This window comes from Apus apus, chromosome 19 (assembly GCF_020740795.1).
Source record: "Apus apus isolate bApuApu2 chromosome 19, bApuApu2.pri.cur, whole genome shotgun sequence".
NCBI classification, from domain to species: domain Eukaryota; kingdom Metazoa; phylum Chordata; class Aves; order Apodiformes; family Apodidae; genus Apus; species Apus apus.
The window spans coordinates 9,791,690-9,818,899 of NC_067300.1; the positions used below are offsets into that span (position 1 = coordinate 9,791,690).

Here is a 27,210-nt window from a genome sequence, read left to right on the forward strand (position 1 = left end):
CCTCTCTGCTTCTGAGTTCTGGTACACCCTCCATGGCTGCTGGCTTGCCTGCTGGACTTGACTGGCAGTACTTGCCTGTGGTGGTTTGTCTTCTGCCTTATGTACTGCAATGTTTGAGCCTTTGATCATAACAAATCATCATCTGGGCTCCATTTCCCATAAAAGGTTGGACCAAATGATCTGAGATTTTCCAACCTGTTCTGTGATTCTGTTCTATGATTCCTGTGGCAAACAAGTTGCACATCTCTGCTATTTCCCCTGAATAACAGTGACTGCATCTAGCCAGGATGGATAGATGTCCTCACAAAGACTAGATGTTGGGAGCCAGGTCTAGAAGGTACAAACTTTGGGATGTTGTGGCTGGATGCACCTTGCTGTCTTCCACAAGTTTCACTTCAAAGCTGTCTTAGAAAAATTGACTCTTCAGTCACTTATCCTCCAACCTTTTCAATCTTACCCACTGAGCATATATTGAGTCCTCATCACTTACAGGAAATCTTACCTGCACAATGGTGAAAAAATGGCTCACAGAGCAGCGTTCTTCTGGAGAGCAAGTTAGATGAGCTGTTTAAAAGGTGGTCAAAAAAACAAGATAAAGACATATTTTTATTTTTATAGATAAAATAAACAGCAGCTTTCCTATGCTGTGGTGTTTTTGTAACACATTTTGTTTCTTCCTCTCAGATTTTCAATGTGAGGTTGGCAGGATCTTGGGTATCTTCCAGTTTATTTTTTCACAGTAAATAAGGCAATTTCACCATTTTTACTATACTAGAAAACTGGCAGGGACTAAGTTAAAATTGCTTTTATTTCCAACTGAAAAAAAATAATTTAAACATTTTTGACAAAACAGGGTTTTGGGTTTTTTGTACATTTCATTTGAACAAGAGGTCTATTTAAAAAATAATCGCAACAGTAAAAATAAAAGTGCCAGGAGAAAAATTGCACTACGGTGTGGTGAGTGTCAGGGTTAATATTAGCACAAATTCCCATCATTGTGTATTATTATAAATAAATTCCAAACAGTTGTATTGTGAGACTGAAATGAGTAACCTCTGAGCAACCCAGACAGCTTTCATAGTTCTTCTGGTGACAAAACCCTCAGGTGTCGGGCGCTGGCGGCGCAGGGGTCTTTGGTGTCAGGGCACAGCTCCTCCTGCACACCCAGGCCTCTCCCAGAGGGAATTCTCCATGGCAGGATCCTTCTGCTCAAAGGAGACATGTTTGTTTTAGTCTGGCTGGGTAGGTGACCCCTGGAAAGAGCAGCACAAGCTCAACTGTACTCCAAGAACAAGTCAAGAGCTTCAATGACTACATTCAAGCTGGCTGTGAGTTGAGTTCAGAGAAAGCCCCATGGGTCAGCTTGCAGAGGTCAGACAGGGAGCTGCCATAATTTTGTCTTGGGAGATCTTTGGAAACTCAGAGCTGAAGTTACTCTGTTAATCACTCAATGGATCATTGTTAACATTTTATTTTAGTAATATGTTTTTTTTGTAAAGAATAATCAGGCTTAAATAAATATTTCCTCCCTGCAGCTACTCATGGAAGACATGTGGTGCTGGGAAGTCTTGTACAGTACACATTTATGAACAAGGAGCTTTGTCTGATGTGGGGTTTTGGACAGTATTTTTCTTTCTGGCATGGGATATTTTGCTATACAATAGTGATTTTAAACTCTTGGGTTTTTTCTCCTGGGTTGTTGAAAGCAGCAGGCTGTTTTGAGGCACAGGATGTTTGATTCGGATGAAAGTTTCTTCTTCAATTTGTGTTGGACTCCATGTTTAATTACTTCATTAATTCTATGAAAATCTTAAGATATATTTTGATTTTCTAAATTTTCTTAGCATCTTTACCAGTCAGGTAGTAGTTAATCAGAGTAGGGTGTTCTTTATCATTAGGAATACATGCCAGTAAAGTTAACTGATTTTTCTTTAGTCTCCTCCAGCTTGCTGAAAGCCGATTTGAAAAAGTTTGTTCTTTAGCCCTATTGTTCAGCTGGGAAGCAGTCAGGAAACATGTTCTGTGTGAGGTCACTCTGTGTGTTTCTTCCCTGTGCTCTCACAGCACAGGGTTCATTTTGTGGCACAGGAAGCATCTCCAATGGGGTTCTCAGACACACTGGCTCTCCCTGGTGTTACTGTAACCTGGCCAGGGGCCAGGCAGCCCTTCCTATGTGGATCACTTTGTGTGGTTTTTACAAAGCTCTACAGGTCCTTCCAGCATGGTGAGGAACACGTTTGTTCACCTCCTGTTTGCCTGTTCCACACTGACTTGGAGCTGGTCCATAGTATGGAATTCCCATTGTCAAGATGCTGCCTACTTTATGCAGAAATCACACAGGGTCCAGCAGTCAGCTTGTTGATGGACTTGTTGGGAATTAGAGGTAGAATTCCTGGGCTCTATTTTTATTTCTCCTGCCTCCCTTTTTTCTGTGTGATATTTGCTAAAGTTGATTTATCCACATTTTTACAATGTATCACGGCTAGTTCTTAAAATCAGGACATTATTTATCAGAAACAAATAATTGACTTCCCTGCTTAACACTGGGCACATTCCTTTGAGTGTCTTTTTTACCTGAGTGAAAAAGAGGAAGTTTGTATGGTTTAAGCACAGTAAAAAGCTGAACAAGTATTTGCAAAAGCATCTGTGCTCTGTTGGATGAAAGACACTAGAAAAAACATATTATGCTTAATACTTATTAATCATGAGGGGATTGGCTTGAGAGAACAAGGAAGCTCCATTAGTCCTTTGAGCAAGGACTAAGGGGCATGGGGTGTACACTTCACTCTGCACCAGCCTCCCTATGTGAGCTTGAGGAAATCCTTCAGGACTTCCCTTCTCCATACATGAAGTGAGGGTGGTAATTAGGAGCATGGTAATTATGATGCCGGTGGTGTGTGCAATAGTGTATGCTCAATGAGATCATCAGTGCTGTGGACAAGGAACCATCTCTTAATTGGTGGCTTGTGTGGATCCCACAACAATGGGACATGGATCTTTTTTTGCATCTCTGGGCACTGCCACAGTAATGAATGATAAACGTAAGTAAAACCATAGCAAGAGCCTGTAGGTAGGGAACACTACTGCAAAAAGAAGTTGTGTCCTGATTTAACATCTCTAAAATGTCCCGAATGCTTGTTTAATCTTAAATTATTCAGATGCACATTCTTCCTCTTGCCTTTTTAATATGGCACTGCTTTTTCTACTCATTAATATCATTAAATATCTATGTTATGTGTAATGATTACTTTCCATTTACATTTGGATTACATCGCCATACAACTAGCAAGAATATTCCATAGTGTCTTGGTAGCTATGACACCATTCAGTAAGTGGGGAGCAATTAATTCCATGCTTAAATTTAATGTAAGCATTTATTTCTCATTTTGATTCCAAATCTATGTGCCACTTTGTTGCAGGGCTATCAAAAAGCTGCTACATTCCACCTAATGTGGTAAGGAAATTAATTGGCTTATGTGTAGTCTTAAAACAATAATTGTTTTCCATTAAAATATTAAAAATAAGTTGTTTACTTTTAATTAAGGGTATGAAACTTTCCTTTTTAGGTCTTCAAACAAATATGCCACTGAAGATTTTGGTGTGGGTACAGCTGAATTGGAAGTTAAGTTATCCTTACACAAAGGAAATTACCTTTCTCTCTGGCTCTGCACATAAGTTTATGTGTCCCTGGCAGCCTTGAGGCAAGAAGCCTGGAAATCTTCCAGCTTCATCCTATGCTGAACTGGAGGCTGCAATGGACTTGTAAGCAAATTCAAGCAGGCACATCTTGAGAGTGTCTAGGATTACTGACAGGAACACTGTTATATTTCTCAGATGTTTTAAAAGACAGATATTTTGTAGAGATTATTCCCTTATTCCTCAAACTGTGAAAGGAGTATAATAATTCTTCAGAGTTAGTTGCACAGGACAGAGAAATCTGGGTTGCAATCTGATTATTATTTTTTTTTAACTTTTCTATGATCTGTCTGCAGTTCATTGACCCAATGCAAATTAGAAATTAAACTGATACCCACCACTCCTCTCTCTGCTGGCCAAGGCAAAACCTTTTCTTGAGTGTTTGTTTAAGCTTTTGAAAGCTTTTAGTTCAGTTCTTTGTGGGGAAAAAATAGTATTAAAAAAAATAAGGGAAACTGAAATTAAATTACCAAAGGGTTGTTAAATTGAGAAGCCATGAGTGTGTGGACAAATCAGTGTTTCCTCCTACCTGTGCAAACAGGTTTTGGGGCTGGGCTGGGCCCCCCTGCCTGGGCACAAACATTTTCACTTTCAGAATAAGTAATCCAAGCTCCTTGCCATAAAATCAGAAGTTGAGAGGGATGATTGTTTCCTTCTAAAGCCCTTTGGGAAAGCAAGAGGTTCCATGGCAGGGGCTGCCCTGGGAAGGCACGTTCTGCAGCGCAGTGGTTGTTGTCCCAGCACAGAGCGATAAAGAAGCAGGCGGTGCTGTCCTGCCCCTGGGCACAGCCCCAGGCACCAGCCTGCTCCTTTGGATGCCAGAGCAGACAAGCCCATGTTTGTGTAGCTCTCCATCCCAGACCTTTGATGCTAATTTAAGATTTATTCACATGCTGTTAGTTTTGGTGTGAAATTAAGGAGTGCAATAAATCCGGATTAAGAAGGCTTAATGGCAGGATAGAGGAGGTGAGCGGGGACTCCAGGTCAGCTGTGGGTGCTCTGATTTTCCTCTAAAGCTCAACAGTGCAGCAAACTGGGTGTTTTACTGAGATGTTACTGTTTGGTAGGTATTTAATTTCATGGGGTTAGGTTTGCATTCAGTGTTGGGGAGGAGGAGTTAACACCCCGAAAATCACTGTTATGCTTGGCTACATTTACTCCTCTTATTGAGAGATTGTGCAGAGCTGGTGACTGAACTCATCCTTCTGCTTTTTGGAGGAAACAGCCTGACTGTGATGTGTTATTTCAGAGATAGAGATTTTAATGTGGTCAGCTTTCCTCCAGATCAGTCAATATATCAGACGTTTGCAAGTCATAGATTCTGCTAAACACAAAAGAGCATTTGTATCAGGATGTGGCTTTCAAAAAGGGAAAAAAAAAAAGTTTTTTTTTAAAAAAAGCAGTGCTGGATTAATTGGAAAGGTCTAGACCAGTCACATTCCCTCCCAAATGGGTCATTCATTTTGTTGCCTGCTGCTATGTAGCATCTGAACTTAAAGCCTTCAAAAACTTTGTTGAAGTGAGAGAGACAGAGGCAAGCTGGCTAAACTTGAACAAAACTCCCAGCCATTTATGCTTTTATAGTGAGGCTGCTTTCTCTTGTCATGATATTTATAGTCCCTCATTAACTTCTGCTTTATGCTCACCTATATGAATGTTTCTGAAGGTACGAGGCTGATTAAAAATAAAAATCCCTGAGCACGGAACAGATGCTAAGTGCACGTGAGTGACTGTGCAGTGGCTGCAGGCCCATTGCCCACGTCCCCTGGCTGTCCCTCGTGTCCCCTGACCATCGCACATGTCCCCTGACCATTCCCACCTGCCCACAGATCAGCAGCCTGTGGCTGCTGCATCCCAGGTGCTTTGATGAGGAATCACCTGGCTCCAGTTAAGCAAACCCAACCCCCATGAACCTTCCGCTTTTGGACTGGCTGAATCTGGGTGAGCATTTTAAACTATTTTCTTTAAATTTTAATTTCCATCTGTGCCTTTTTTTTTTTTTTTTTGCTGTTGAGAATGAGGAGAGGAAAAATAAATTGGATAGGCTGTTTTAAAGACATTTCTAGTGATAAAAGCATAATCCTAGAAGATTCTCTTAAGAACTACCAGCTCAGTTATTAAGACACAAAAATGCAGAGACACACCTGAATATTTGGCTGCTTGCCTTTAGCAAATCTTTAAGTGAAGCTCAGTATTTTCAGACTTTCCCATCCCTGTTTTCTAGATGTTCTCATCTCTTTTTGTGAATTGTATCAGCAGCACAGGACAAGTCTCTGGGCATCTGGAAAATGGTTATAGTTGTTCCTGTATTTTTTTTTTTAATTTATTCAAATGGGGGAAAAAAAGTGGATAACAAGAAGAGGGCAGATGTGTAGTAACTGAAGCCTTTTCCTTTTTGCCGGGATCTGATGTGGGATTGGGTGCATGGAAGCAGCAGAGGAATGTCCCTGTGCAACACTCCCCTCCCAGAGGCAGTGGGAGCCTCTGCTGTCCAGCTGGGATCTGCCTCCTTGACCTGAACTTGTCATTGCCCTCTTGATGGGCCCATTCCTGCTGCCTAAAAGCTGGCGCTGAATTCCTTAAGAGTGGCCCCAAAACCAGGCATGGACTTCACTGAAGATCGAGATTTGTTTTTTCCTCTTGAAAGGGCCTTTCTCACCAGATAAACATCATGGGTTCACTACTCACACAAATAAGAAAATACAGATTATGTAGAATTCTGATGGTTTTCCATGACTTCACAAGTTTATGAAATCCTAAAATTAAGATGGGTGGTTGGTGGTAGAGGTGGGACTCGTGCTGTGCTGAGGATGCAGAAATCAGAGTATCTGCCTCTTGTTACTGAAGATCCAACACATATAATCCAGGAAAGTTTTCAACCTTCTCCTGCTAACTGGGGACCATAGCTCATCCTCAGCCAAGCCTGACTAGTCCTGCAGCTTCACAAGACACCACAAAGATAAATTTGCACAAATGTCTGGGAAAGATGACCAAACTAGGACACAATACAGGAAGGTATTGTGCAAATGTCACTTTGCAGTTCATCCCCCTCCAGTGACATTTTCCTGTTACCTGCCAGCTGGTGAGAAGTGGCAGGGTGTTAGGTTCTTGGCCACGTTCTGCTTTTCTGAAATGTCTGTCCCTCTTCCTTCAAAGCATTTTGTGTGCCAGCAAGGGAAGGAGCTTACAAGAAGGATTCTGGACAATTCACTTTCTGACCTTTTTGAACTGTAAATACAATTTTTAAAATCTTACTAGTTACTTTTTTTCCTTTTCTTTTCCTCCATGGCTTAAAGTGTTAATTCTGTCCATTGAAATGTAATTTTATTGAACTGTATGAGCCGGAGGCAGAATCTTCACTGCCATCAGAACCCAAATGGTAAATAGGCTCTTTCTCTAATTTGTGGGATGTGCCATAACTCAGTTTGAATGTTGAAAGGAAATGGGCCTCCAGGGGAGTCTGGAGCTCTGTTCATTCAACTTCTAATTAAAGTTTTCCCCTCTCAAATTTCACTTTATTTTCCGGGGCTTTTGCTCCATGATGATTATTAACATGTGTCTGATGGCCAGGAAATCATTATCCCCTTCCCCAACCCAGTCTTTCGTCGATACCTCCTGCTGCAGACCAAGCTGCAGAAACTCCATCTCCGAGGGGATCTGATGGCCAGGGCAGGTAGCAAGGAGCCGGCCCCCTGAGGCTGCCCGGCCGCTTCCACGCAGCGGGCTGCTGATTTTTTCCAGTACCGCCAGATGAGCTGCTGCTGTCCGGCCGAGAGGATCCAGTCCAGGATTTCTTCCAGCCTATTCTTCACGTTTCAAGAGCCCAGGCCAGCTCTGGCTTCCTATTCCGACTCCAGCAGGCTTATCTGTTTTGGGGCAGGAATTGTTAGTACAGTTTATCTTGCTTGCTGCAAGTCCTCCCTCAGCTGAGACATGTCCTCTGGTGCCGCGATCTTTTTTTCCCTCTCTCTCTCTTTTTTATGTTTTCTTCTTGTTTTTCTTTTTAAATGTGTCAAGTGAAGAGTTCCTCTCTCCCCCTCTCCCTTTCCACTCCACAGAACCGACCTCCAGTTAATTAAACGCTGGAACTGTTGCTACTTTGCCAGAGGGGAGAGTGAACCTGTGCCTGCATGTGTGTGTGTGTAAAATAGATACAAAAATGTCAATGAACAGCAGGAAAAGTTCTGGGAGACCGTCTTACTACTATCGACTGCTCCGGAGGTCACGACTTCAGAGGCAGCGCAGCAGATCCCGGAGCCGGAACAGGCCGCTCAGTAGGGGTAATTGCACCAACCGCTCTCTTTAACTGACACTGCAAAGACAAACGTGCTGTTGCTTACAGGTGGCTTCGTTACTGTAGCTATGAGCAGTGCCAGTATTTGTAAGTGTCCCTGCTCCCCGTGAGGCGTGTGCGGAGCTGTGCAGAAGGTCAGTTGTTCGTGTAGTGCCGCAGTCCTGGATGGGGAGGGAGAACGGTTGGGTTTTAAAGGCTTAGCTGGGGGAGTCAGGCTTGGGTGCTGTTCTGTGCAGTGGTTTGAACACCTTGTCTAACTTTAGCTAACCTGGTCGTTTCAATTATCCATAGTTCAGTTTTTTCAATTTGTATAATTAAAGTAACTCCTTTTTAAAAGCTGAGACTTTTGGAGGCCTAATGGAGAGATATTTGAAAATTCTTAATTAAGAGATGGTATCTATATGCACAGATGTATTCCTAAAACGTTTTTTTTTTCTACATAAGCTGAGTGAGTATCACCTGAGGTTTTGAAATTACAAAGCTGAGTACAATTTAGGGGTAGGATTTTCAAAAGACCCTAAAGATTGTGCTCCTGAGGCATTGTAGAAAACCTGTGGGACTTGAATTCCCAAATCACTTTTAAAAATCCTGCTCTAAAAGGGCCTATTTGTCCTCATCAGCAGGAGTTAGGTCCACAGAGTAATGTTTCTTTAGGGCATACTCACTCATGCAGCCCATTTATTCTACTTGAGGCAGCTAGTGACCCAGTTGCATTGTTAAAATAAGCTATTCTGGCTTTCTTGTCTACTGTGAAACATATTTATTGATGCTTATGCCTGTTGTTAAAGCAGTCAAGGAAGCAGGAGTCTTTGAGTCATTTTACTGGTGAACTATCTTTTCAGAAAGGAGGGGTGAGGGTTGCTCTGAGGTGACAATCCAGTCATATTTATAATGTCTTGAGCTTAATCAAAGTCATTAACTAAAAAAATGTGGTGGTGTGGTATGAGTAAAAAGCACAAATGCAACATAGCACTCAGGTGTTTGTGCAAATCCAGACCTGTACTTGTTTCACTGGAGTTATTTCTGATTTATGAAGCAGATTGTAAAGTAGACTCCAGCACTACAAGATTTAGCTTAGTGCAATGTCCTCTTCCTTCTTTTCCTGGCATACAGGACATTTTTTCAGGATTTTGAATCATCACTGAGAAAACAATGGGAATCTAAATGAGTCCCTGAGCTTCGTCTTTTTCTTTAAGCAAACTCTGTTTTTCTTTCCATGATTTTTTTGTTTTGTTTTGTTTTCTCTGTCAGGGAGGAGTGTTTGTAAACTCACAAGCATGTAACAGTTCCCTTTCTCCCTTTATTTGTGTACTGTTCAAACCCAAAATATTTTACTGTCATTTCAGTGGCTGTGAGAAACGAATGTGTTAGTTTCATTTAGGTAACCCAATGTGAACTTAACAGCACAATTTGTCAGGAACACAAGGAATATACAGACAGATTTGATGGAAATGGAAATCAACCCTAATGTTTATAAGAAATTGGATTTGATCCAACTCAAATCTTCTTTCTGTTGGTCTCTCCCTGAGTATTTTGTGTTTGTCTCTGGGATTCCTGCCTGCTAGGAGGGTCCTAATATGCAGCACTAGTTGAGCTCTTCTTATCTCTAGATCTTAAAGGGATTTGCAAATCAGGATGAGGACGTTCTTTTAATTTTCAACTTGTGTTTGTAAAAGACACAGAAAGCGAGTTGTGCAGCGGTGGTGTCATACAGCAAGGTCATGCAGCTGTGGTGATCTGCAGGGTAACTTGCTCTCTCTAGCTCAGATAGCCACAGATCAGATGTCCTTAGTGGGAAGTTACTGTTGGAGTTACTGCACAGGCATTGGCAGCGGTCTGGTTTGCCACATGTGTGTTTCCCGGACATCCTTCTGGCAAGTTTTTGCTCTCTCCAGTCCCTGGAGCCCTTGCCAAGATCCCCACTGGGCCCAGCTAAGCCTGTGGCCGTAGCTGGGGGAGCAGCCGTAGCTGGAAGTTGAGCTTTTCCAGGGCGTGTGACTTCAGCAGGTTATCAGCACGCTTTTGGACAGGGAACTTGCTGAGGCTCGGGCAGTTGTTACACATTGACCAGGGAGGAGATGTGCGCTGGCACACAGCCCCCTGTCCCCATCTGGAAGCATTCACCGGTGTTACTGCATCAACCCGGATGATCAATCCCCGGTGCTGGCGCTGCCAGGAGAGCGGGGGCTGCAGGTGCTGCCATCTGCTGCTCCCACGGCCCCTGCCCGCAGCCAAGGAACCTCTGTCAGCCCAGCCCAGTCTGTATCAGTCAGTCGCTTTGAATAAAGAGGAGGTTGTGTTTAAAAGCAGATATTTATGTACTGCCGCTTTCTATTCGAGCCCCCTCGAGGGGACAGTGGCACCACCCACGCGTGCCCTGCTGAGCGGTGCTGCCTGTGCCGGGGGCAGTGCAGCCTGCCCGGGCAGAGGGGCCAGCCTGGGCTCGCAGCCCGCACAGCTGCACCGCAGTCATAGGCGGTGGCTGTGACAGCCGAGACCTCGTCTGGGAAATTGGTCTGGCTTCCTGAGGTACCAAGAAAGAGAGAACTCCACCCTCAGGAGAGCTCTGCTGCAGCGCTCCTTAGGTAGACAGAGTGAACCCAACAGGCATTTTCTGTGCAAGTGGCTGAGGAAAGTAGGGACTGCTTTTGTTGGGACTCCAGATGGAGGCAATCTGATGTACCATGCAAAAAAAGTATAGGACTTTCAGCTGTTCACAATTTCAGCCAGCTTCTTTGATGGTTCATGTGATGGTTTCTTGTGTTCTAGAGTTCTTTGGCTGGTGCTTATAAAACATAAATTCCATGTTTCAGTATGTTTGCCAGTCTGTCCTTTTGAGAGGTCCAGGGCTAGAACAGTTGAAGAACAGTAAAACTGATGGGGAGGGCAAATGAAACCGGAACAGGCAGGTGTCCTGTCAGGAGACTTGTGTGATCATGCCTCTGGAGCATTTAAATTATTGCTATTTCGTAGTGGATAAACAAGACAGGTTTCACCTCCCTGTTAATCTTTGTTAGAATTATGATAGTGTCTGAAATCTCCTGACTCTGCTTTCCATAGAGATTTGGGACACACTGCAGGTATATATTAGTTAAAAAACTAACTGCAGAAACCTCATCTCTTCCTTGGACCATCTGTTCAGCTCTGAGATAAGTGTGACTATTTGAGGAATCATGGCAGTAATTATGATTACTACCAGGTGATCCATCTAATGTGGTGGAAGGTACTTGGGAGGCAGAGAGGGTAGAAGGAAAATTATTGATAAAAGCAACAGCTGCTTCTGCCTGTAGTCCTTTGCTCTGCGGCTTTCTTCATGATATCTCTGTTTCTGTGACAGAAAGAACAGGGGTCAGTGGCAAGTGTTCTGAAAATTCAGTTTGCTCAGTTGTCATCAAAGCTCTAAGAATTAGAGAACATTTTGAGTTCCTGATCTTGAAGGTTCAGTGTTCCTGATACATCTGTTTCTGTCAGCTCCTTGGACAGAAATGTCTTGCTCCAAGTTCTGTTTATCACAAATGCTTTTCAAGTTGTTCTATAAAAAGGGTTTTTATTAAACAGGCTTTCTTCTGCTTTCCCTTTGATGGCTGCTGTGAAGAGAGAAGTGACTGATCTTCAGCAGAGCTCAGTATTTTAGTACACCAGACACTGAGGCTAAGGTCAGACTGGTTTTTTCTTAGCGTGACCTATTCAGATACACATCTCTTGAAAACAGCTGGAATTTAGTCTTTTTCTCTCTCTGATGAAATCAAAACCTTTTTAAGTGATAAATGAGGTATCAATTCATACCCAAATAACCAATACCTTAGAGATTAAGACACTTGCTGGGGACAAAGAAAGCAGAGGCTTGCAGACTGTCCCAGCATGTAATGGGATGACAGAGCAAAGGAAGTTTTATTATATTTAAAGCCAATACAAGTATGCTTATGTCTTGCATGGATTTATATTGGCAGGCAGAAAGCTGAGTAAAATGTTCCAGTTTTACTGTTGTTCTCTGACTCATATCCTACAAAATTTGACAAGAGGAGTGATTTTGCCCTTTCAGCACATCTTTTGGTAGCAGTGGTTGGTGCTGGATGAGGTATGGTCACTAGGAAGTCAAGTCTGGGAAAGAAGATGAGCAGAAGACACGACTGGTCAGTCTGACTGATCAGTCTGGTCTCTGAGGTGACCCCAAGTCCTTGCGCTTGGTGCTCCCCTGTGGGCTGCCCTGCCCTTCCCCCTGCTCGTCACAAGCACCAGTGTCTCCACTGGGGTCAGTTCAAACTTAGAATCACTCTTCCCATTCTTAATTCATTATTTACTTGGTTTTAAGTTACTCACTTTAGTAGCCAATCAATAGTTCAATTCTGTTATATTACTTGTATTGCCTTATCCTGGGTGGCCAGAAGGGTACATGTGTGCACTTCACCTGTCTCCTGTATGGGAGATTTCTCAAAGACTCCAAATCCTGGGCCTTAGATTTCTTACTTTTTTTTTTAAAAAAAAATACTGCCTGAACACTTTCTTTCATTTAAGGGCTGGGAGCAGGCAAGTGAAGAGTCCTGTGATAAACATTAGTGATAAGGTTTTTTCCAAGGGTGGTGTCTTTTAAATGTCAGGAAAAGGAAACCTTCCTGCTTCACAGTTTTTAATGACCACTGCTTTGTTTTTCAAGCCTCTTTTGTGACATTTTCTATTTTATTGCAGAACTCTTGCAGTTTTTCATTGAAATTTTACCAGTGTGGCTGACAGATGGTCATAGAAAAGATATGCAAAATTTTTTAAGCTGTGCTGTTCGTAGGAAATATTCACTGGCAGCCATGCTATTTTTAGCAGTAGTGCTCCAGCTGAGACGTTGCCGTATGTGCTCAATGCTTAATTGTCTAATAAAAATCTATACTAAATTTAATAACTTGGGAAGTACTGCATGCTGAAGGAATTCTTGATTTGTTTTGATGTTAAAACAATGGATGGAGAAATATAAGCAACAAAAATGTAGAGGGAATTTATTTTCTAGGGAGGTCAGACTGACCCTCTGGTAGGAACATGATGCCAGTAGTGCCTTGAGCTCCTTCCTCTGCTCTTCCAGTGCTGGTGATGCCACACTGACCTACCCCTCCTCCTTTGGAAGTCTATTAGGAATGCAGAAACATCATTACTTACTGAATATTTTCTGTGAGAAACATGTAAAATCCCACTAGATTAAAAATGGGGTGGGTTTTGCAGTATGTCTGGGGTTTGGGGAACCAGGCATTTAATTTGTTTGTGACAGGCTCAGGTAGCCCCTTACGGTGTGCTTACTTTGCATCTGTCTTCTTAAAGACAATATCCTGTGGTTCAGAGAGCTTTGCATTTCCCTCCTTTGATTTTCGTGTGTTGTAACTTCTGTCAAATTTTAAGAGGAACAGCTCATTCAGTGATGTGACAGAAATTTGGAAATGGTACCAGCAACTTCCAGGCAACCTGAAGACTGACTCTTGTCTCTTTTTGCTCACCTTTTGCTTTATCTGCTGAGGGGCTTCAGCAGACTTTTCATGATTGCTTATGTATTAGAATAAATTTGTCTCCTTACAGTAAGGCAGTCCAAACAATTTAGAGACAGAGCTGCCTTTTAAAGCTGTTAAACCTATATTTCCCTTGAAGGTCTTCTAGTGTGCCACTAATCCCTGAAGTTATTGCACTGAAGACACTCTATAATCCTTTCATTTACTCTGCTCTCAACAGAGAGGGGCTGAGCTGGGTCACATTCCGTATTTGGGCATTCATAGTTTTGCTTTTTTTGACTCAGACACTGACTGAGGGTAGTTTGCTTTCCTTTTAAACACTGCAGAGAATATTTTAAATGTAGATATTAATTGCCTGTGTGTTTGTGTATGTGCATATTAAAAAAGGTACACAAACCTCAGAACTCCCTTGCTTACTTCACTGTTTTATCCAGCCTTGGGGTCAGGTTTTTAAACTGAGTTTCCTCAGGCCCCTCTGGCAGTCAGCACATGTAGATATTGATGGCTTCTTGAAAACTCATACCCAACATAGAGCTGGTGAGGGTCAAGAAACAGCATTAGCCACAGGTAATTTCTGAAAGCCTCAACTCCCCAGACCTACAGGAGACAAAGCTCTGACTGAAATTTCCTCAGTGGTGCTGAAGATAAAGCTTTATGCTGATGAGGGATGCTAAGCAATGTTATGCTTTTTTTAAGCAGCAATGCTGTAAAAAGCTGTTCAGAGCAGTGCACTAGTTGCCTGAATTTGGAAGGTTTGTCCTGTCCATTGCTGCTTGCTCGTATGAAGGACACATGTTTTTGTTGTAAGTTTGTTCTTGAGAGCTAGGCTGGGAGTCCTGATGTGCTCTTGGAGGTTCGTTTATGAATCCTGGCTACTCAGCAATACTTCAGAAGTTCATTTTAAGTTGAGCACTGAAGCATTCACTCTGGGGAAAAGCATGTCCTGCAATTGTATAGACTTGGAGAAACATTGACAAGAATAAAGATGGCCAAAGCTTTGCTTCATTAACATTTGCACTGAAAGAGGAATCCTCAGATGCTGAGCACTTAATGTGTCTTTTTGAAGAAACCAATTTATTTGAAATGCTTGTTTCTTTTGTACATTACTTGGTCACATTTTTTATTTCTTATAGCACTTCTGCATCAGTGAATTTCTTGTAGAGTTGGAGACAAAGCCTGGGCTTGGTCTGAAGTATCCAAATGTGGTAGTAGGTGGACTGCTGTAAAATTTGGCATCTGGAGTTAAATTACAGGATGCTTTTTAAGCTTCTTGGTTACTACAGGAACAAGTAATAGTCATCCTTCATGATTAAGCAGTGTCCATGGTAACCAAGCGAGCAAGTTTTAAATTATATTTTCCCTTTACATTTTTAGCAGTCAGAGGTTAACAGTTATTACCTCCATACGCTTAGACGGGAACAATTTTTGATCTGGCTGGTGCATTTTAAGTGAGAACATTTGGTGTTAATTTACATAACTTTACTTCCAGGACCAGCTGAATTTTGGATGAACACCAAGATAAAATTTCTGGGAGTGGGGTGTAGTGCAATAATCTCCCTGGGAAGAGTCAGTGCTGTTCTCATGTGCTGAATCCTTGTGCAGTGTTGCAGTGTGTGGCTGAGCAGCCCCTGTGCTGCTCCTCAGCATGACGGCAGTTCAGTGGGGGAGGGAGGAATCCCTCCATATACCCTGCATATTTTTTAGGATGGAAAATGCAAGTGTCAGTGTTAGTGTAGCCTGCTTCCTCCCACTTCAAAAATAGGATGGGAAATGTACAAGTGGCTGTAGCCCTGCTAGATCCCTGTCTGTAATCGACTACACGTTTGTGTCGGTAGGTAAACGGTGGATATCACATCAAAAAGCATGGCAACACATTCCCAAAGCTATAGCACAATGGCTGTGGGTTAGTTGCATAAAAAAAATAAGAGTAGTTTCAATGGTGGTTTTTGCATGTCCATCTGTGGTACATGTTTATTTACATCAAATAAGAAAACATGACTGCCTTTTAAGGTTTTCTTTCCCGTTTCTTTCTTTGGCACTGGCGTTGTTTGCTTGAAAACAAAAAAAGTAAGCTTATGAAGCTGACACCTGCAAGTGTGTTTTCAGAGCATGTATGTGTGAGAAGCAGAAATACTCACCCACCCCCAAAGGAAATAGAAGTATCAGGCACGATAAATGTCACTGATACATACAAGCAAATGCAGAACATTTGTGTAAGTACTTGGCTTAAAAAAATAATCAGGTTGGCAGAGAAGCTGACACTTTTCATAAGCAAAATCTTCTACCTAATGCATTTTAAAGTGAAGGAGACTTGTTTCTGTTTGGCAGGAGAACTGAAGCCTCCTGCATAAATGTTTGGAAAAACAAAAAGATTCTTGGCTATCCCTAATGCTATTCCTAATCCTAACCCTTGCAGATGTACCTGGAGGAGGAACTGTATTTCCAGGCTTTCCTGTCCCTGCTGCTTGTTGATGCTGTCTTTTACCTGCTTCATCAGGAGAGATACTATATTTTGTCCAGTAGCTACCAAAAATCACTGCTATCCAGTTAGGAAAAATCTGTTACTCTTTTGTAAGTATTTTCAATGCAACTGTACCTGAAGTAGCCAGTGTTAAATCCCAACCTCCTGCTTTCTTGAGCAGTATTAAAGTTCCTGCAATGTTAAGGCAATCTAACTTTGATTAATTGGCTCTGGGCATTAAGACTCTTTCAGGCTGATGTAAGAACTGCACATGTGAATTCCAAATCTTCATGTTTGGTCTATTATGCAGATGGATGTGAGTAGAGATATGGATGTGACCCCATTTATCTCTGTAATGAAGTGCCATCAATAGAACATCTGTTTCTTTGCTGTAGAAGATGAAACCTCTGATGAATCATGCTTTTAAATTAAGTATTTATTTATTTAATTCCCATTTTGCCAGTACAGACCTGTTACAGCAGCCACCACACAGCACTGGAAAAATGGCCTAGGAATGAGACTGCACAAAGTTTTCAGTCCTGCTGTGCTGCTCGTCCAGCCACAAACCGCTGGGAACAGGTTGGCAGGTCACCTGCCCACATAGGCTATGGAGAAACCCCCAACCCAAGCACGAGGACACCTTGCCAAGGGAACCACCTCCCTGCTGGGAAACAAAGGCAGGGCTGGGATCTGGCTGAGCACCCCCTGTGGCCCCGTGTGCCTCCAGGGTCTTCACTTCTCTCTGAAATTGGAAGCTAAGAGGGCCGAAGAGCCACAGCACAGGCTGTTCTTGTGAGATTTCCGACTCCCTCTGCAATCTCAGGCGTTTGAATGAAGTGGGGGGCCTGGCGGGACCTGGGCAGAGGGTTGTGTTCTCCCTGCCCTGTCCCGGGGGTGGGGACAGGTTTGCATCCGCAGTGACAGGGATTACAGAGCAGGGAAGTCCCCCGCTGCCTCAGATCGCCTCTGCCAGCAGCAGCCGTGCTGATGAAGTGCTGCAGAAAGCAGCACGGTAACAGTGTGGAATCTTTGCAGAAGTGTTAAGCATGACGGATGAACATAATTTAAATCTCCCCAGAGCTGACTTCTTGTTCTCCAGATTCCATGTTGCTTGTCTTTATCATCACATAGGAGGCAGCTGATGTTCCATTTCACTTTATCATCCTTTCCAGTTTAACCAGGGCATTAGCAGTCTCCATGAGCTGGTACCCAACCAGGCTAGAATTTCATCTTTTTCTGATGTATTTTTTAAGCCTGGGCTTGATTTCAATTTAACCCTGGAGAAAAGGCTCCTAATGATGTGCCGCTAGCAAAAGAATAATTTGTTCTGTAGATATCATACCAGAGAAAGATAAATATCATACATATTTTATTTCAGAGACTGATAAATAATGAGTAAAAATACTATATATATGTATATACATATCTAATTAAAAATACCAGGCAGTGAAATGGAGTTTGTAATAAAGGCTGCTCAATCAGCATGATTTGCTGTTTGTATTTGGAAAGGGAGTTAATTTTCTGGATGCCTCAGAGTCTTTCCCTGGCAGCAGGTCTGGGGACCTGCAGTAGTGCCTTCCTTTTGGACATGGATCTGTTTCCTCAGTTTTGTAGTGCACGGAAGTAAGCGTGTATATTTTCTGACTCCTCTTGTTGAGATTTATCCACACTTTTCTTTCCCTGTTTTCTCATTTTTGCTATTTTCTTCTTTTATTTTTGCCCTCCTGTCTCTGCCAGGCAGGGCAGATCTTTGTCCCTGGCTTGGTCGGTGCTGGCGGTTCCTTGGCAAGCGAAGGGGCTTCAGCTCCCTCTAGTGAGGCACCTGGATTTCTGCTCTGACAGAGCAACACTCCCTTCATCCCACTGCTGGGTGAAGGGAGAAACACGGCTTGTTCCAGCGCGGAAGGGTGGAAAGCCTAACGGAGCTTTCCAGGAGAGGAGAGGCTGCAAATCTGGGCAGCCGAAGCCCATAGAAAGTCAAGAGAAAAGGGCAGTAAGTCCCATTTCTGCTTAGATACATCAAAAGGCACCTGGACATGGGTGCTGGGAAAAGAATTCTCTCACTGGGTAACCTTAGAGAAAATAGAGGAATAGATACAGATCAAGTGCACAGAAAAATATCATGGGTAGCATGGCTTGTTTCAGTCCTAGGTTCAAAAGCCACTAAAAGTACTTGCTCAGGAGCAGTATGAGGGCTACCGTACAAGTCATGATATCTAGGAACCTGACACAGGGATGATACCAGATCCATGAAAGTGCACAGCATGCCATGGTGAAGGTCAATGTCACTTGAAGTCATTATTTAATACAGAAAAAGCTCTTCCTTCAGAAGATCTTAGTCCCACTTTGAGAGAAGATGGTCATAATTTTTAGCTGATGGGAAAACAGTGTGGTCTGATATGTTCTGTGATTTGAATTGTTTTCTGTTTTCCAGCCAGTTCTAATAAGGCTCTTAAATTCACCCAACTGTCCCAGCCACTGTTCTTGTAGCTGCAGAGGATCACGTGGCTCTTCAGGTGCTTCAGGTGCTGTTTTATGCTTTCAGGCAGGGACAGAGTTGAGTCAGAGGCAGCATTCCTTCTGTTGAACTGAATGTAGTAGTTTTGTAACACTTAAGTAACCTGTGAGGGAAATAAAGGTAATGGTAGGAAGCTAGATGTGTTTGGTGTAGTCCCTGTGGATAGCATTAGCTATAGGCACACAGCCAGCCCCTGAGGGTTTCATGCTAAATATTTCATGTCAGAGTGTAGCACAAAGGCAAGTAATTATCCCAATTTATTTTTCTGTTTTCTGTGTAAATGGTTAGGTAAGTGAGAATACTTTTATCAGCTATAGTTCTGTAAATAGTGTCCTTAATTGTCTGAAAAGGTTGTGAGAGCATGAGAACACAAGAATTTTTCTGCTTAGAGCATTGAATGAGCAGAGAATAAAACACTGATTATGATGTAGGAGAGTTGTGGGTGCAGCCAGGGGGATTGCTGTGCTTGATCGAAGTGTATTTAAGCTAAAGATTCTAAGATGCAAATGAAATAATTTTATTCTAACATAAAAAATGGAAGTGATGCAAACTTTCATTAGCCTGGAGAACACCCACTCGGAGGGCTCGTTAGCTTTGCTTTTCAATGAGCCTGATTTTTCAGGGGGCAGCATTACCTGCCCTAAACTTTTGCTTCTCAACCATTTTTATTTAAAAGTCAATGCTATTGCCTAATAAAGGTTTGACTTTTAATTAATTTTGTGTGGCATAATGGTTATAATATTCCTGTAAGGGACCAACTGGAATTCCCTCTGGAATCAGCAGGGCATTGGGCGATGTGTTCCTATAAATAGTTCTCCAGGTAATTGCACAAGGAACCTGGCCTTGCAGCTGTGTTTCTAGTCCAGCTGATGGGAGCCGGGGGAGGGTGTTAGCAAGGGCATTCATAACCTGTCACTGGTTCTCCACTGACCCTTGTCCACTGGAAATCAGTTTCTTGCATCTCTGCTTCCCATTTTAAGTTATTCATGCCTCGTGGAGGGGAAAGTTGACTCAACTCAGCATTTATTACTTTCTGTCATTGCTTATTCCCAGGGTAATATTCCACTTTCAAAAAGTGCCACTATTCTAACAGCAGTTTCTAAATACCTCTTTGGATCCATCTTTCCTCCTGGACTCATGTGACCACCTAGAGCTGTCTGAAATGTAGATTTTTCTGCAGCCTCTTTTGAGTATTCGGAATCACACAGACACTACAAATATCTGCTCTCCAGGGATTATTTTTAATTCATAAATGCTCCTGTGAGCAGTGTTAAATAAAATCACTTCTGTCACTATGTGCCTCCTCCTCTCCTCTGCTGGGTTTGTAGCAAGGAGTTATTAGATAATGCAGAAATTAGAGGAATAGCACCTAAATTCATTAAGCAATAAAATTAATTCACAGAGTGTAATTGTAGGAGCAGGAGACCGGTAATTCCTGTTCCCTCTGGTTTCACAGAAACTCCACCCTGGTAAGCTCTCGGGGGCACCCTGGAGATGGCAGGCACTGAAGCAGTGGGGCAGGACAGGGAGGAGCACACCTTCAGCCTGATGCCTGCCCAAGGTCGGAGCCAGCCTGACCTCTCCCCGGGCTGACCACAGGATCTTTTCCACCAGCTTTTCCTTCTAATGAACTCTTACATTTTCTGCATTACATCCGGATGATCTGGTGAAGTTTGTTGTCCTCTGAAGTCTCCTTTCCGTAAAGCACGTCCTGCGGTGCGATGCAGGAAGCTGGCCTCCTGCCGTGTCCCCAGCGCTGCTGGCTCCTCTGGCATTCCAGTCGTACTTCTCTTTCTTGCTGGCTCTGATGAAGTCATCATCTCTACTTCTCCTCTTATTCCTGGCTGGCTCGGAGTGCCATGGCATGGGCGCTGCTGACAAGCACAGCTTCCTCTTGGTGAGTTGAGGGAGACATTTCCTCGCTGCTAACTTCTCTGAGGCTCATTCAGCTCTGTACCTCCCTTTCTTGTTTGGGGTTGGAGCAGTTTCATATCAGAAAATCAACTTGCAGGGAAGTGCCTACTTGTTAGTTATTCTTTCCAGCTGGTTCTCTTTGCTTTTGTTCATCCTGTCTCTTCCACTGGCTGATCCCTGGAATTGCTTGTGAGAGGAGAGCAGGAAAGGGGGAGAGTGTGACGAGAAATGAACAAACAGAAGGAGTTAATGTATTTCGTTCCCACTGATGAGAGCATAATCCTGATGATCTCTTGGACTAGCTGTGATTCACAAGAGCAGGTAATGCAAATGTATCAATATCTCACTTGCTAAGTGAAAAGTAAACAGTGTTAATATTTGTTGGTGTGTTTGCTACACATAATGACCTGCTCTGTAGCAGTGTCTGAGAAGCTGCAAGAAAGGGAGCAGTGATTTTGAGTGGGTTAAAGAAGAGCTGGAGTGCCAGGAGTTCCTCACAGCCTGTTCTGCTGCTGATGTCCTGGAAGCCTTGGGGCAGAATTGCTGCACTGCTCTGTAACTGTTCTGCAGCATGCAGAACAGGCAGGGAAAAGTGCAGTAAGGAGTATTTATTTGATCGATTAAAATACCTTGAATTAGTTAACAAATCAAATGTGTTTACTGCTGTACAGTTTCAGAAATATTCAGAAGCTCTAGGTCCTCGGTGGCTGTGCAATGTTTATAGGGCTGTGTCAGTGTTGGCACTAACCCTGGCAGCTTAAAAAAAATCCTAGTGTGTTACACACCAAGCAGCATTTTGGACCCAGCTCTGTGTGATAACCTGGGAGAGGTTTCAGGGGTTTGATAATTTCAAGGAAGTTTCTCTTTGAAGATCTGGGGAAAACCCAAAACACTGCAGCCTTTTGTAAATATTTGGAAAAGCAGGAAGCACTTTTGTTTGTTTTTTTCTTTCTTCTGTGATTGCATAAGGTGGATGAGCCCCAGCAGAATGTCTGGGAGAAATGGAACAGGGCAGTTTCTGGGGACACTGAGTACATGTTCATCAAAAAGAAAAGGGAGGCCCAGAGGAGCAGGGTTCTGCAGCAGGAATGGTGCAAGTAAAGCAGAGTGTGAGCAGAATGGCCTGGTTATCATTGGGCAAGCTTGGAAAAGGGCAGGAGAAATACTGTCAACAATGAGGAGAAAATTACATGAAGAATTTTGATAAGAATGGCCACAGTCTTCCTCAGGGTGACTTATGAACCTTTTTCTGTCTAGTTTTGAGACTTTAAAGAGATTCTAAAGGGAGAGGTGACATACTTAGGTGGGCCTGCATGATTCAGCCGTCCCACAGTAATTAGACAATGTCTAATTGCTCGTCTGTATCTCTCCCATCCTTTATTTGGCTATTGCACTGTGGGCTGGTGGAAATGGTGGAGAATCAGAAGCATCCCCTTCTGTGGGCACCTGCTTCTGCACACTGGCATTTCTGCTGCTCGGTAACCTGCCTTTCCTCACTATGCCCAAGGAAGCAGTTTGCAGATCCAGGATGCCTGCACTATAATCCTCATTTAATAGACTGCTACTTCAGTGATTTTCAGGCCTCTGTGTCATAAAAGAAAGATCTGGAGGTTTTAAGGTCATAACAAGTTGAGGACTTTGGGACAGCAAATAGTGTCCCAAGATACTGCGTGTTTAAGTCCCCAGATCAAATCTGATCTAGAGCAAATAAATGGACAAATGAAGGTGTAATCCTGGAATTTCTATGAGCTGAGGAATAGTGTTCAGCTATCAGATAAATTCAGTTTCTAGTGAGGATGTTATCTGCTAATACTGAGTGCTACTGGAAATGTCATTCTGTGGTTAGCTGCCTGCAGTGATACTGTTCCTCATTCTCCAATCCTTTATCTTGGGATACAAAATCGACGGCAGACATTCATTAATGAAGCCTTGCAGTGTTCCCATGGGATTTTCAAGGTTTTTATCAATTGTGAATCTGATAAAAAGCATTAAAATGTCCAAGGGTCACACTGTGAGTCAGTAACAGAGGTCAGTGTCGGACCCTGGACGCTGTGTGCTATTGTGAGGTGAGCCAGAACTGCCATAGCCTGTCCAGCCTGGAATGGTGTGGAAGTCCAGGAGAGGAGGAAGAGGTGTTAGAGGTTGTGAAGCAAAGACTGAAAGGAGATGCTGAATCTGATCTCTTGTAGCTTTCTTGTCTTACGCACAAATGGGCAGATTTGTCAGAAGACACAGAAAATGAGGCTGGAAAGGTTTTCAGGTTTAAGATGGGCTCAAACATACATTTATCTCTCTAGGCAATCAATTCCAATGTATAACTGTCCGTGTCAAGAGAAGACTTTTTCCAATGGCTAACCTAAATATCTTCTGCTGTAAATTTAAGACATTTCTTCTTCAGCCTCTAGTGACTACAGAGAGTTTTTATTATTGCCTTACAACGACCTTTCCCAGGTGCTGCTGTGGGCCTGCTGAAGCAGACCTTGCCAGTGTCTCGGCAGAGTAAACTGGCCTAAGACTTTTCCTCTAACCCTCAAGAATTCCAACCTTTATGTATTTATACTGTTTGGTATGTAGAACTGTTCTGCTGTACATTTCTGGTAGTTAGGAGTTACTGATTTACCTGTAAGCTATTTTTGCTTCCCTTTAAAACAGCCCTCCCCCCCTCGCCCCAAACCCCTACGCCCAACCCTCCTTCTAGTTATTTCTGGTTTCTTATAAAGAGCTTGTCACATGTCTCTCCTGCAAAGCCTCCCCTCTCCAGTGATACCCACACTGCTTAAACTAAGCTAAAATGGAGATTTGACTCAATACTTTATGAACCATAAGCTTAAGAATAGCAGGAAGCTTGAGGTCCTAACCCAGCTCTGGGTGTTGGTTTGGGTCACACTGGTGTGTTTGCTGGCTCTGCTTCAGGTATCTTTTAATGATGAAGTTAGAATTTCAGACTATCAGTTTGTGACTTCAGTGCAATCAGACTCAGGTATTAATCAGCCCTGGGTTGTAACACTCTGCCTTTCTCTGAAGAGGTCTGACCTGTGGGGTTGAATGAGAAAGCAGATTGTCAGATTACTGAGACAATTGTGTGCCTTGGTCTGACAAACCCCTGTGGTGCAGGTCAGCAGTGCTGGAACGCTGGTGTGGAACACCAAGTACTTTCCCTCTGTGCTGAAGGCAGGAGGTGTGTTGGGCTGGGCAGCACAGCTCAGTGCCTGTCATTTCTTGCAGCAGCTTTTCACATGATCCCATCGTTCCTGTTTCCCAGCCATGTATATGAGAAATGCTTTAAACAACTTTTATTTTTCTGCTCATTAAGAAAATGCAAAGAAGCTTCTTTGGCTGTCTTGTCATCTTGAACTCACTTCCAAAATGCTGTGATCATGTAGTTTGTTTATGTCAGTCCAAAAATAAAGAAGGCCACTGTTGAAAGGAATGGGGTGGGAACTGTAGTGTGGAAGGAGATGACACCGAAGGACTTGATCACCTCCTTGAAAGTCCAAATGCAGCATTCTGCAAAGAAGGTGGCCAAGAAATTAGAAGGTTTGTCTGGAAGCTGTGAAGGCAATGAACTGCCTGATTTGGGCTCTCTGGCTCTCCCACAGGTTATGTGGCTGCTGGTGCGGAGTTACGGGCAGGATCTGCAACCAAGGAAGATGTCACTGAACAGGCACTTCACCCAGTCCATGGGTGGGATCTCTCAGTCTGTCCTTTTTGGATAGTTAAAGATACGTCTCAGGAACTGTTGAGTGGAACTGCAGGTATTAGTTGTTTCTTATAGATCCCGGGTGATGGCAGCCTTTGGCAAAGAGATAATCTTGCTAAGGGGACAACCCTCCTTGCCAAGATCTGATGGCAGCAAATTGCAGATCACAGAGGCTGAGAACTGGCAAAACAAACCACCTCTAAGTTACATCAGTTTCTGAGCCATTCTGAAGTGTAGGTTGTTCCATCTTCAGATTTCTTTGTGTATTAATTTGTAGAAGCATCCCTCTGATTTCACTTTGCAGCAGGTCTTCTTCTTCTCATTCCCAACCCAAAATCCTAGCAATGATGGAATGTTCATTGGCATGCCTATTGCTTGTGAAATTGGGCAGTAGAAAGGTGTTCCTCCAGTGTTTATTTCAGCTCCATTTAAAAATATATTTTTAGTATAATAATTTTTAAAAAGAGAACAACTGTGTGAAAAACCTGCCTTTCAGTGTCATTCTGAAATTGTTGTTTATTTGCTGTTGTCTTTGCTTGGATTCCATGTTGTTTAGTAAATAACTCAGTGTTACATATCCAGAGACTCTTTCAAAAGTTGTAGGGATTTCTACAGATCAGAAGAGTTTGTTAATGAGGTGACACAAAGGACAGAAACTACTTGTGCAGAAGCAGCCTGTAGGAAGGGAGAAATTCAGTCAGCAAAAGTCCAACCCAGTGGATGTGGATAAATAAAAGGGATGAGCTTCATTTATCTCCTCCAAAGCCTTCACTGTTCTGTATTCAGGAGACCATGATTTGATGGCAGAGGACAATATTTTGATGTGTGTCAGTATGTGACCAAAAAATGGCTGGAGGACTTAAAGAGGGAACTTAAGCCTCCTGTGCCTGCAACCCCATTGGCAGTTTCCCTTGGGAGTGTCCAGTCCACAAGTGCATGGATCTGTACTTGGTGTATAACTCTAAGTCAGCTCAATATGTTTTCTGTTTACCCACCTGCAGACTGGAAATTATGATGCTGCCAGCCTGTCAGGCATTATCTGGAACTTACAGTTGTATAAAACCTGCTAATTGTTGAATCACAGAATCATAGAATCATAGCATCATATAATCACCTGCTAATTGTTGCAGATGAAATTCTTGCTGAATGAATGTTGCTCTAGGCAGCTGTGGGAAATCGGAGCAGGTGCAGTGGGGTGCTTGTGCTGGCCCATTTGCAAGGGCATCTTGAAGGAAGGAGCCACGTTTTGCATGGCCTGCTGATGTTCCTGGGCTGCCCCGTGCTCCTGTTTGTAACTGTCCTTTGTTTCCTATCCCCTCGGCAGAGTCGCCCCCGGAGCGGTGCGGGCAGAGGCGCAGCATGCCCAGCGGGGGCACGGAGAGGAACCCCCCCATGGAGCCCGCTGCCACCACGCCCTTCCGGGTCACCGTAAGTGTCTCTCCATCTTAATGATTGTTATGGCATTTTAATTAGTATTACGGGGTTCTGCCAGAAGGAAGAGGAACTTGCTCATCCTGAGAGAAGAGGTGGTGTATGTGAAACTAGTTGATTACTTGTTTTAAGCAAAGTTGTTAGATATGTTGGCAACAAACAGCTGTAAAACATTTCTTGGGACAGCAACAAGTTTTGAAAATGAATCTGGAGCAGGTCTGGGTAAGTTATTTCACTTGGGAGGCTTTTCTGGTGCCGTTTTCCTTTGTGAATCCTGGGGTAGTGCAGTATATAGGTAGATGTATTTACTGGTCTGCAACTGGGCAGTACGTCCTCATACAGAGAAAAATCTGTAGAAGATCCCATATAACTTCTAGAGTAGATCACAGTAATTTTTATCACAAGGATTGTGTTACCAAGCAAATAATATCAAATCCAAGTAATTATTTAATTTAGGAAGACACTCAGCTGACAACTAGAATCATAATGGTGGGATCAAAATTTTTTTATAGCGGGCAATAGACATGCAGCTGGGCATTGCTGGGGTTTTTATTCTAATGCATCATCAGCCTGGACACATCTGTAGTTACTGCAACAGAGTCTTGGGAAACTGAGGCTTTGTAAGCAGCTGAAGTTACCAAGGTCTTTTGGGCAACATTTAGGGGAACCTCAAGTAAGAGGAAGAGAGAAATCTATTTAAAGAGTTAAAAAAATAAATACGAGCATAAAGCATACACAGCTGGAGAAGGATATAGCCAGTGTGGGCAACAGCAAAAGCAATCAGCAGGTTATCTTTTCAAGAGAAACATGTCTGCTATATGTTGAGAATAAGTTTGCACACAGGTATTTTTGTTCAGAGAAGAGGCAAATGGTCTTGGAGCTGGTTTGCTCGATATAGCTTATAGGTTTTCTCTGCAGGCCACACCTACTTTACAGGCTCAGCTGCATCATAACAAACTTAGGTAGAACCAGAGCTGCCAAGGAAAGACTGGTGCAATCAAAAAAAAATCTGAGCACACCCAGCTCACCTGAGAACATTTGCATGGATGGATGAATCATTAATAGCAGTTTGGCTAAGTAGTTTATTTTAGTTCTATAAATTGTATGCTTGTGAATGCCTGGCATTCTCTGTGGAGTCACATTCTGTAGCCATTATATGCAAACTCTTTGCTGAGTACATGAGAGTGTGTTTTTTGGTACTGCCCTGTTTACTAAATGAAACAGGAAGAAGTGCTGGAAAAAGTGCGTGGAGGCAGGACGTGAGCTCTGTTTTGGAGGAGTGTGCACAGTATGTGGCAAGACAATGAAACAGGAAAACAATGGAGTGTGAGACGTCTTTAAGCATTTGCTGGAACAAATGCTTGTTTTCTTTTTCTGGAGTTGATGAAAGTTATTCTCCTAAAACCTCCCTGTTCCAACAGGTCAAAACACAGAGGGATCATCTTTGGTCTGATTCCCCTTGTGGTATCACCTTCTTGCTAAGCACAGTACATCTTGTTTCAATGTCAAGAGGGAAACTCATTTTTCTCCCTAAGCCCCTTGTTCCACAGGCCATGTGCCATCTGTCTGAATTGATTATCAGTTACAAACACTCCAGCTCTGAGCATGGCAGCCAGACCCATGTCAAGCTAAGTGAACAGGCAGCCTCCTGCTTCATGCCTTTCATTTATCAGACTCTATCTGTCGCAGTAAATGGGTATCTTTGAACCTTAA

At 43.0% G+C, this 27,210-nt stretch overlaps 1 protein-coding gene across 10 annotated transcripts in view; it reads left to right on the top strand.

Moving 5' to 3' along the window:
• The window catches only part of DAB2IP (DAB2 interacting protein), a 195,972-nt gene that overhangs the window by 46,174 nt on the left and 122,588 nt on the right, over nt 1-27,210 (top strand). For 4 of the 10 annotated variants that reach the window (XM_051636363.1, XM_051636367.1, XM_051636368.1 and 1 more), the window contains exons 1-3: nt 7,617-7,976; nt 23,966-24,121; nt 25,391-25,494. In XM_051636363.1, coding sequence (XP_051492323.1) covers nt 7,856-7,976; nt 23,966-24,121; nt 25,391-25,494 — 381 coding nt within the window. In that variant the 5' untranslated portion in view covers nt 7,617-7,855. Of the gene's footprint in view, nt 1-7,616; nt 7,977-20,629; nt 20,688-23,965; nt 24,122-25,390; nt 25,495-27,210 lie in introns of those variants that run through there. The other 6 variants (XM_051636373.1, XM_051636370.1, XM_051636371.1 and 3 more) reach the window with 4 other exon arrangements.